The sequence below is a fragment of the Saccostrea cucullata genome, unplaced genomic scaffold (genome assembly GCF_032062105.1).
Source record: "Saccostrea cucullata isolate Sc308-1 unplaced genomic scaffold, CSIRO_AGI_Scuc_v1 ctg157, whole genome shotgun sequence".
NCBI lineage: Eukaryota > Metazoa > Mollusca > Bivalvia > Ostreida > Ostreidae > Saccostrea > Saccostrea cuccullata.
Genome location: NW_026918429.1, coordinates 724,292 through 736,634, shown reverse-complemented (window position 1 = coordinate 736,634; position 12,343 = coordinate 724,292). Strand labels below are relative to the sequence as shown.

Here is a 12,343-nt window from a genome sequence, read left to right as displayed (position 1 = left end):
TCAAATGAACTTAACTTCTCCCATAGTTTTATCCATTATATCTGATGCATAAGCGACCATTTTCTGAATAATGATGCTTAGACTGTAAGCTATAACAGAGACCTAAACAATGCCACTGGCAATAGCTACCATGGACAGTTTTAAATATGTTGGAGAAAAATAATTTACAAATACTTTTGAATACGAATACATAATTATCTCACCAGCATCATTGTGCAACAAAGTCGTCAGCATTTCAGTTTTTCCCAGAGAGAAGCATGCTGGGTAGGGATTTTCCTGCTATTTATAGGAGTTTTGATGAAAACTGCATCTTTTTGTTTTTATTCGTATAAAGTAGAGTCTTATCTTAATATTTAAAGGAAAAAATGTGCATTCATTTTTAAATAAAAAAAATTGTGAGACTTTTTAATAGGGGGAGATAACTCCCAAAACTCCGGTTTTCATATGTGCAGAATTGCATGAGTCAATTAGCAGGTAATGTAGCTCTTTCAAGAGGTGGAAAATGTACCCTAAAAGCACAATAAAAGAAAACCTTAGGACTTGTTCTGTGAAATGCACATAACTTATTTTGTCAGATTTTTTTCTATTTTTGTTGAGCAGGGGGGTTAAAAATGCATAGGTGCACTAAAAATGGATGCATAAACAACCCAATATCCCCCATGTTTCAGGTGTCAAATACCCCCTTGTAGTACTTGATGAATGTATTTTAGTTGGATATTTATAAAATTCACAATTCTATCTTTCCATTGATATGCAGAAGTCTATGTAACAAGCCTCCATTTTATTTCTTTATAGGGGTCAGTTTTGCTTGTCCCTCACCAAGTAACGTCCTGATAACGTAATATATAAAACTGTGTTTTGCACCCTTTATTTACCCGCCATGTTCATAACACCGGAAGTACGAGTTCGTAAATTTGGAATTTCGATCCCGACTCAAATAATTTGATATCGGAAAGAAAAACAAATTGTTTTCCTCATTTTTTTTCTGATAATTCAAAAACTTGAGCGGCGGGTTTGTTAACCTAAAAAAAAAAATGCTGACCTAAATATTACATGGCACACATGTAAAATGCATTTAGTTTCAATATATAAGAGGAAATTCGAACTGAGAGATTATTTTAATGTTTCTGAAGCTTATGACAATTTTATTGAATATTTTCATATCAAATGTTCAGAATTGATAAATTATACAATGTATTTGATTATTTTATGCAAACTTTTAAGATTTATTGTGTTTATCTTTTCATACATAATTTTTTTTTTGTTGAAAAGGCTAAAAATTGAGCAAGACCCAATGAAAGTCAGATGATTGTATCTTTCTTCCGGACTCATGAACCTACCAATTTTTTTGCAAGGTTTAAAGCTTTGAATCACTGCTATTCAAAGAAAGTTAAAAGAAAAAATTCCAATTACTCTTTTTATGATTTTTTGCCATTTTATTAATTGAAAGTCATGCTGAAAATGGCATTTTTAAGAGCAGTCTGAGGAAATTCGGATTAAATTTTTAAACATCATTTATTATTTTAATACTGTTACTTATTCTGTAGGAAGACAATGTTATTATCTTTCATTTCCATGATATAAAAATACGATTGAAAATAAAATCTTTTTATTTTTTAATTTTGATTATGTCTATCACTTGTTTAATTAGGGACAGCAGTCAAGTTCAAAACTCTCATGTTCAGAGGCCGTTGCCATGGAAACTAGCGCATTGACCCATATCAAAACTGTCATTATTCAAGACAGGAAATCCTCTAGTATCATTCTTATCATTTTTTAAAAAATCCAATTACTTTGGCGACAGGTTCGAATCAGCTTAACAAAATATATTTTTTTAAAAAAGGCTATATCGCGAAAATTAATCGTCGCGAACTAGTTTAACCCCCCTAAATCGCGAAATAAAAGTTGGTTTTCAGTAGATTGATATCAATCATTTATGATGAGTAACGGTGCCTTTTTTTAAAATTGTAAAATATGTGACCCAAAGGTCAGTGGTTTCTGTGGGTTGAAGTACTTGTGATTATATAATGGATTTGTATTTTTCTTTGTTTCTCTGATCTGCCTCTGGGTACTAAATATTCAAAGTAAGCAAAGTGTATAGATATGATTAGCAATGTTGCCTCTTTGAAAATTTTGAATTGATTGTTGAAAAGTTTTTGCATGATATTCGTTGCCCAGCCCCAGGTTCTCTTGTTGGCATATAGAATCAAATGGCAAATTTGGACAGTTTAATATAAAACTGTTTTTCCATTGCATAATGTGCAAAAATACTTCCTACGTCTCATAAGTAGTCGAAGGATGTGAAAGTTCAATGCTTTCAATGTAATTTTTAGCCCTGGAGACTAAATGGGATGGATTACATGGAAATTGTTGATGACTTGTATGTTGTTTAACGTCCCTCTCGAAAATTGTCACTCATCTGGAGACGCCACTACTTGCAGGTGGAAAGCGACAAATTTTTGTCCTACAGTCGCAATTTGAGGAGTTCATCCTTGTCGCGGGTTCGAACCCCACTGCAGGACGTGCAGACCGGACCTATAACCGAGGTCCCGTGTCGCAGTAGGTGCTGGCGCGAAAATGATCCCACCCTGCTCAATGGCCCTGAGTGACAAGCATAGGACAAAATTTGCCGCTCTCTACCCGGCAAGTGGTGGCGTCTTCATCTGAGTGAAAAATTCTCGAGAGGGATGTTAAACAATATACAATCAATCAATCCTGAACTCTGCATTCGGAGCCATTGAGCGGTGAGGGATCTTTTTCGCGCCAGCACCTACTGCGACACGGGACCTCGGTTTATACGGTCTCCACGTCCCACAGTGGGATTGGAACCCGCGACGCAAAATCGATTGACTCTTGACTTCGCGACTCTAGAGTACACGCTCTAACCACTGCGCCACATGAAGATAATGAACAGTATTCAAGCTCAAATGTCCATTAAATAATATAAATTTCAGAGCAGAGCACACACGGACCTCTTAAACATTTGGGGTGGGATCAGGTGCAATGGAGGATAGAGAATCAATGAATTACCTGCCGACTTGTCACATCAGTCGTGTGCTTCTTGTCATGATAGGAAAATTAATAACGGCAAATTCCGTCGATAATTCGGTGTGTAAATGATAGCCATACAATTAGTATAAAGAAATGTCGGTCAACTAATATAATAATTACTGAAAGAGTGTATTTGCCGATCAAGACAAGTTCATTGTATCGATCATCGAACTTGCGAAATGACTTCAAACGAAACGGTTGATATCTCTGAAAGAACACTTAAACTATTGTTGAGTAATACATCCGAATTGAAAACAATGAATTTGCCATTATAATCATATGGGAATCGGGGGAGGGGTATCATTTAGTGAGCTCATTGCTAACAGTACCTCTAGTTTATACCAGTTGTTTTGGTATTATTATAAACCCCCCTCGCCTTAAAATCAGGGTGCGTATATAGTGATCGCGATGTCCGTCTGTTACTCCTGACCGGTCGGTATTGAATGTTCACCTCTCCATTGCACCTGTTCCCACCTCTTTTAAATGTGTTGGATGTCCGTTTATCTCTGCTCCTGATCTGTTTTGTTTGAATAAACTTTTAAGCTTGAATCATCTCCATATATACTTTGCATAATGAATTCTATGTTTCATCAATTTTTTTAAAAATAGTTTTTTCTCACTTTCAGAAGATAACTGTTCAGTGCATTCTGATATCAGACCACGTGTCTACATACACAATGTACAACTTTATAAATGTGAGCACGAGCGATGTTGGAGATAAAATAGGAATTGGATTTAACAACGGAACTTCTTTTAGCAACCCATACTCATTCACAACCAGTGCATATAGAATGAGTACTCACATTGGAAACACGGGTAACATCAATTTGCATGCTAACTGTTGTATGGGCTCAAAATTACTTTTGATCTTTGTTTACTTCAACCCTCTTTCCTGCAAAGAAAGTTTAGGGGATAAATACATATAAAAATCAATTTCATCATCCGTCCGTGTCACGATATGTCTGTACAATCTTGTTCGGGTAATACTTTTTATAACCCCGTAAACGAAGTTTCGGGGGTATATAGTTTTTGTCGTGTCCGTCTGTCTGTCTCTCTGTCTCTCTGTTTGTCCGCAAAAACTTTAATCTTGCCCATAACTTTTGATTTAGTGGAGCCATGTCTTTCATATTTCACTTGTGTATTCCTTGTGACAATACCTTTCTTTGGGTACCATCAATTTTGACCCTGGAGTTTGACCCACTTTTACATGAAAATTTTAAACTTTGACTTTGACCATATCTTTTGATATTTATACTTCATATATGTATTATTTGTTGAAAGACCTTCATTGGATACCAACAACCTTGACCCTTTGACCTTCACCTTGTAGATTTCCGTTCCTGTGAAAAACTTTGACCTTGGCCATAACTTTTGAACGGTAAGGGATAGGGCTTTCATACTTCATATATGTAATCCTTATGAGAAGACCCTTCATTGGATACCAAGAACTTTGACCTTTGAGTTTGACCTACTTTAAAAAAAAGCAAACCTTGACCATAACTTATAAAGGGTTAGGGCTAGTGCTTTCATACTTTACATATTTAATCCTTGTGACAAGACCTTTCATTTGCTAACAAGAACTTTGACCCTTTGTCCTTGGAGTTTGACAACTTTTAAAAAAATTAACCTTGGCCATAACTTCTGAACGGTTAGGGCTAGGGCTTCCATACTCTACATAAGTATTCTATGTGGCAAGACCTTTCATTGGATACCAATTACCTTGACCTTGGAGATTTTTGTACTTATTGAAAAAACTTTAACAGTGGCATAGTTTCAAATTTCACATTTGTTTTCCAGTGAGAATACCCTACTTCTGGTACCAATTAATTAAATTTGCATTTAAGAAAAGTTTAATCTTTGCTATGTTGCCATACGGGGGCACAGGTGTTTCACAAACACATCTTGTTTCTCTCTTTTTTTTTTTTTTTTTTTTAACAAATAACTGGAAATCGACGAAATCTGTAATTTTTATTTATATGTATTACAAACAATATTTAAAATGTCCAGTTTCAAACAAATGTTTAATGACTTCGATCCAATGTTAAATCCATATGTTCACTTTCAAAAAGAGTGCAAAATTCATGTCAACTTAATTTAATATTGGAAGTTGTACTCTATTGTGATATGTCATAACATATTCCAAGTTCTGGGCCACTGTCAAAAAAAAAGTGAAAAATCCATGATTTGTACTTTACCTGCTAATGAAGAAATATGAAAGGACCATTCTTCGCTCAGGATTTCTGTAGAAGTACTCTTATCCGCAGGGTATAAATTTACGCTATGTACGCAGTCAGAAATTTTCCGCGAAATTTTGTCCCATCGAACATATACATATTAGGCATATAAGGAGAGTCTTAAGATCGCCTCGTAATTTTCTACCAGCTATTAGACATTTCTGGTAAAGCGAGTTCGAACTCGGGCTCGCACTCTGCCTGCTGATAACAAAGGGGGGTCGTATGCAAGGTTAAGTCTGAGACGTATCGTTTGTAAGATTGTAGTACAGGTATAAGGTATACAATTTAAATGTCTTAACCTCATTAAATAAGAGAGTAATACTTTTTGAAATGCATTAAAATATATTTTTATATGATACATTATAGAGACTTTTCTTCTATATGACAGGGCACCAAAAATTGGGACTCGTAGTTTACGTATATCTTGGATGCCTCCACAAGGTACCTACAGCACGGTTTAGATTAATTTCACGAGGAACGTGTTCACCATTAACTGGACATTTACTATTTTTTTCTGTTAAAATTCTTACATTGTCTTTGCCGGTGTCTGTTTATCTCCGCCCTAGCTAACAATGCCAACTCCGCATTTATTTCTAAAATGTTAAACTTAATTTTTTTCTTAAGGTCAATTGCTACAATCTGAATCTTTTCTATTGCACAAAAAAAAACCTTAGGTTTCTATGATTATATAAGTAACATGAATAAGATAAGCCATATACATTCCCTTTTTAACGATATAGGATTTGTTTGCTTGTCAAAATGTTTAGTCATGATTTGTATTAGCCCCCCCCCCTCCAACTTTCAAAAACGAAACTACGTGTCTGGGAGAGAGAGGAGGGAGAGAATATCATGCCCAATAACCTTCTTAAACAGACCAGCAAGGAGTACTTTAGAATCGACTTTCTCCTGCGAGAAATGTACATACAGATATCATTACCCTCCCCCCTTTACGAAATACAGAATACTATAGAAAACATAGCAACTGTATTCTTGTGTCACCCCAAAAATAAACTCCTTTGACTTTTTTGCTTTTCATGGAATTTTTTATTCCCCCCCCCCCAAACTGAAAATATTTTGTTTGCCCCCCCCCCCCCCATCGGAAACTGCTTCCAACGGCCTCGTTGATGTATCTTGATGATGAAATGGAGACAAGATGATAGGCTTTTTCGCTGTCTAAATTAAATGACAGGTATTTAATTAATGTTAATACAATTAAAAGGATACAACCTTATTTATTTTAGAATTTCATTCTGGTGTTCTCGTTTGTATCTGTATACATAGGTTAGGCATACATAGCAAATAATTCAGGAAGACACTAAATTAGAAGCTATATATTTAGAAATACAGGTATTAACTTTTGATTGTTATTGAAAATAGCTATTCAACATGAAAATCATGTCTGACACGCACCCCCAAATATCCTTTTATCAATGTACGAGTACGAGCTCGAGAACTCTGGAAATCTCTAAATGAACAGAGAAAGAGATTCCTTGGAATTATTACTCCGTGGAAAAAAAGTACGTCTACAGTACTTCTGAACAGAAATTTATCTTCAATCAAAGTCATTCTGTTGGTTCAAGTTAAAAAAAAAACGCATCGAATGTATTGTCTCAATAACAAGGTCCGTGTTTGCTCTGCTACTGATTTTGTATTATTTGCCTATGGACGTATGAGTTTGAATATTGTATTTTATCTCAATATTTCATTACTCATACTAATTAATTTTTATTTACATGTATTAAGCTTGACTAGATTGAAAATAAGTTATTCCAATGATGTACATGTACTTTTCTTCAACAAATTTTAGCTGACGTATAGTCTAATCATGAACACTTGGCGTTAAATAAATACATGTGTTTTATTTTATTTTCAAGGGCTGTTCGGACTTTGGTTCTACACAATCACCTCTGGTAAGTCATTAAAAAAATTACTTCAGACAGATTAATATCATACGTATCAGTATCTATCCATATTGATTACTAGTCATATAATATTATATACATGTATGATTTAAATTTATCTGTTAATAAGTATTTAAATAACACTGGATCACAGTTTTCTGGGGACCTTTTTCAGTTAACAAGACTTCTGGCTATAATGATTTAAAACTCAAGGTCATACATCAAACTCAAGGTACAACGCGAATTGATATGGTCAATAGCTTACTTTGGAAACCTTCAGAGTATGGACCCCGGGTAGCAAACGCTGCTGATGGTGATACACATTGAGTTTTGACATTGATTCATGTTCATATCTTAAAGGTCAATGTAATTAAATAATGAGGTTAAGGTTCTGATTATACCACCCGTCCGTCAGTCAGTGTGTTAGTCAGAGTATCAGTTAGTCCGTCAGTCCTTTTTTTGTCAAAGCAACTCCTCAAAAACTGCTGCGCAGAATTTCGCCAAACTTTGCACATTTTTAGGACACAATGTATAGATGTGCATATTATCAAGAAATTTCAATTCCTTTATTTTTTCCGGGAATTTCCAGACGTTTCAACTGAGATTTATGTCCATATCTTGAATATAGAGATGAATAGTTTGTCAGCGCAACTCCTGATAAACCCCTGCATACTATTTCGTCAAACTTTGCAGATATTTAGTTCACAATGTGTAGATGTGCACATTACCAGGAAATTTTGATTCCTTTTTTTCCTCCGAAATTTCCGCATTTTTACACTTAGATTTATTGCCATATCTTGAATATAGAGATGGATAATTTGTCGGCGCTACTTCTCATAAACCGCTGCAAACAATTTCGTCAAAGTTTGCAGATATTTAGAACACAATGTGTAGATGTGCATATTACCAGGAAATTCCGATTCCTTAATTTTTTTCCGAATTTAAACAAAGTTCACAGTTAGATTTATGGCCATATCTTGAATAAAGAGATGAATAGTTTGTCAGCGCGACTCCTCATAAACCGCTGCACACAATTACATCAAACTTTGCAGATATTTAGGACACAATGTGTAGATGTGCATATTACAAGGAAATTCCGATTTCTTCATATTTCCGGGAATTTACGCACATTTCAACTTCGATTTTTGCCTATATCTTAAATATAGAGATGAACAGTTTGTCAGCGCAACTCCTCGTAAACCACTGCATACAATTTTGTCAAACTTTGCAGATATTTAGGACACAATGTGTAGATGTGCATATCAACAGGAACTTCCGATTCCTTTATTTTTTTCCGGGAATTTCAGCACTTCGACTTTTGGGGGAGCGTGGGGTATGTGAGCTTGCTCAATTTTTCTTTCATTTCTAAACCCTTTAATCTTGCGATAATCTTGTGAAGTAAGGCGTTGATCCTTACGACAATAATTCGAATCCCACTGTGGAACGTAGAAACCGGTCCTTCGCTGAGACCGTGTAAACCGAGGTCCCGTGTAGCAGTAGGTGCTGACACGAAAAAAATATCCCTTACTGATCCTGCGTGCCCAGTATGGGACAAAAGATACAATTTGTAGCTCTCTCCACTAAGTGATGGCGTCTTCATATGAGTGAAAAATAGTCGAGAGGGACGTTAAACAACATACAATCAATCATTTTGTCTAAATAGAAAAAGAAAATCACAAATGTTCCATACTCTAAATCAATTGGTCAAGTTTGCAGCTAACTGGATTAAAGGAAAAAATAATTCTGCACTTATATAAATTTTAAACAGAGAGGCTAATTTTGACGGACCTTGCACATGTTGCATTAGAAACTTCGTTCATTGTCCCTGTAGATCCATTAACAAGTAGCACCATATCAGTGAAGTATGGGCCACATTGGACCAAGGGGAGAGAAGATATGCTCCGGACAAGGATTTTTCATATAATACTGCTATGGCTTAGAGCTAGAAACTTGGTTCAAGGTCATTAATACCCTTTACCAAAGTATATTCTGTAGGTGAAATATAGGCCAAATAGGGCCAAGGAGAGAGAGAAAAATGCTCCATACAAGAATTTAAACAGAGAAGCTATCTAGATACACGGTTCAAAGTCACTACACATCCTTTACCCAAAGACACTCCGTGAGTGAAGTATAACCAGACTGAGCCAATGCTCGGACAAGAGATCTCGGATGACCAGATGGACGGGCAGACAGACTGATCTCTATAGGGCGGTCTAATTATGATGACATATCAATACACAAAAATGACATTAATACAGTTAATACAATTTAAACGTTAATAGCTCATTGTTCGGTTTGTATAGTATTAGTAATGTATAGTAATATAATGGTATGATAACTAGATAACAATCAGCATAAAAATACCAATATGATTACTATGGTGGCAGATATTTGCCCCCTACTTGCAAGATAAATTATGTGAGCATGCAACATACTTATGTAGAAATGCAAGATAATTTGGTCCCCGCTCTGCGGTGCCTTAAAGAGATCAGTCTGTCCGTCCTAAGCCTTTTGTCTGTCCGAGATCTCTTATCAAAAGCATATGTTCTCTCTCCTTGGTCCAATCTTGCTCATACTTAACTGTCTTTGGGTTTAGGGTGTTCAGTGAACGTGAACCATGTATCTACGTCTAAGGTTTAGGTCATAGCAAAATTGGAACAACTTTACTTTACCTGTCCCAAGAAAAACGCGCTAAAATGTGGTGGCGACTTCGGTATATATGAGATCGCCTGAGCGATAAAAAAAAATTAGAAATTTGAAGTGTTTAGCCTCTTTGACCCCAAAATCGAATTTTACGGTTAAAAACTTAGTTCAAACTAAGTTTTTAACCTCATTGTTTGAAGAAATTAATAAATATTGTTTATTCATTGAAAAAAACGACAAAAAAATTATTGTCAAGGAAAGGCGTTCGGCGCATTCTTAGAGTCATTTCTTTTGGACTTTAGGACCATTTTTTTGCATATAGCATGGAATCAACTTAACGAAGTGGCGTTGAAGCTGAATGATGACCTTCAAGAATTACAGTAGCCATTGAGTTTCTAAAAAAAATTGAAAGAAATCAGAAGAATGAGTCACTTATCTTTATCTCTCGGATAGTATGCAAGGACTTAGACCCCCGGCTAAATGGTACATCAACCCTAATCAGTCAGTTAGTATGCGAGGACTAACCCTAAGCTCTCGAATGGATACGAGATTGACCCTAATCAGTCGACTACTTGTGCATGGACAAACCCTAATCTCTCATATGTGGGTGCAAGACTAACCCTAAACAATCATTAGTGTGCAAGACTAACCCTTGTCAGTTATAGTCCAATAAGCACGAGGATCTTACAGATTTGGGGGACCGGTAAAGTAGGTCTTCCCAGATTAAAACAACACTTCCCTTAAAAGTGCACGAATTTTCTTTTCAAAATAAACCCTTATCAGCTGTCATACATTTTCATGTATGTTGGTGCAAGCGAGGCCTTTTTATAAAAGTTTAAGATGACCATCATGTAGTTGTGTTGTGACATGCCCCATGCAGTCATTACTTGGAAATAAATTATACTCTATTCTATAACTTTCAATATTTACATGATATATTTGACATAATCTTAAAAATTTAAGACCATTAACGACCAATACATCAAGTTTTAATATCACGTATGGTATCATTTTTTAGCTCATCTGAGCCGAAGGCTCAAGTGAGTTTTTCTGATCACTGAAACTTATGTGGAAGCATCCTGGGGTAGTGTAGATTCCAAATTGTTCAAATCATGACCCCAGGGGATAGTGTGGGGCCACAATGGGAAATCAAATTTTTACATAGAAATATATTGGAAAAATCTTTTTAAAAAATCTTCTCAAGAAGCACTGGGCCAGAAAAGCTGAAACTTACGTGGAAGCATCCTGGGGTAGTGTAGATTTTAAATTGTTCTAATCATGACCCCCGGGGGTAGAGTTGGGGCACAATGGGGAATCAAATTTTTACAATGGGGAATCAAAGCACCCTCTGCTAGTGTAGATTTCAAATTGTTTAAATTATGATCAGTGGGGTAGGGTGGGGTCCCTACATGTATTACAAGGGGGAAATCTGGTAAAGAACGGAATGGTCAAAGCTTCTCAGGTGAGCAATGTGGCCCATGGGCCTCTTGTTTTTTTTTTTTTTTTTTGGGGGGGGGGGGGGTGTCATCATAAATGACTGCTACATCAAATGGTAATGTCCATTCTTATACAATAAAACATATGGAGGTAACGGACAGTATCTCCCGGTGAGCTTAAGATAAAAAGATACCACAGAGTCTGAAACATCTGTTTCATATTTGGATATTTGACTTCAAAGAGACGTTAATACTAATCTAACAACCAAGCTTGATGTTAAACGTGATGACTTTAACTTTACAATCGTCAACTTCCTTTATTTATGCAGTAATATACCTGCATACGGACACATTGAAAATATAAGACAGATTTAATAATGGGCCGGTTTCAAAAACTAGAGGTACTGAGAGCAATGAACTCACTAAATGATACCCCCGCCTCCCATATGAATATAATGACAGTGTCCACGTTTTGCTATGGGAAACCCAAAATATGTATCTGATCAAAAAGTAAAATAGGTGAAGAATTGCAATATGACTGATTGATTGTATATTGTTTAACGCCGAGTCGGCAATTTTTTCAGCCATACTTCAACTGCGGACTAGCAGTTTAAATAATCGGGTTTTGAAAGTTTTTGGCTTCTCTGGCGGTCCCGAGTAAACCTTCTCTTTTTTGAACTCCAGAGAAACGATCTTTTACGTGCCAAGGAGGTTGTCATTCTTTTACGTCCTCCGATGGACTTAAAATTTCTTTAAAAATGTGTAAACTGTTAAAAATATTATATAAACTGTTTATAAAATAAATTAATGTATATATTTCTTATAAAAATTGATTAATACATGAATTTATTTAAATTTTACTATAATAATCCGTTTCCAAAGAGTCTACTTTGATTAGGTGTAAAATCGGAACATTCCAAAAGGATGTGATTTATAGTTATCGGACAGTCACAGAATATCATAAAGATTCTGTGAAAGTCTCATCATTTCATTCAAAGGTATTAGAGGAGTTGCGGATAAGAGTTGGGTACCCCAAAGCGTAATAGACAGACGAACATCCCGATTAGTATCTATACCC

The 12,343-nt window shown here is 35.7% G+C and overlaps 1 protein-coding gene across 1 annotated transcript in view; it reads left to right on the top strand.

Annotated features, from left to right (window-relative positions):
• The window catches only part of LOC134265761 (sushi, nidogen and EGF-like domain-containing protein 1), a 56,225-nt gene that overhangs the window by 9,919 nt on the left and 33,963 nt on the right, over positions 1-12,343 (top strand). Inside the window, exons 4-5 of the mRNA XM_062747979.1 lie at positions 3,678-3,867; positions 7,160-7,195. Coding sequence (XP_062603963.1) covers positions 3,678-3,867; positions 7,160-7,195 — 226 coding nt within the window. The remainder of the gene's footprint in view (positions 1-3,677; positions 3,868-7,159; positions 7,196-12,343) is intronic.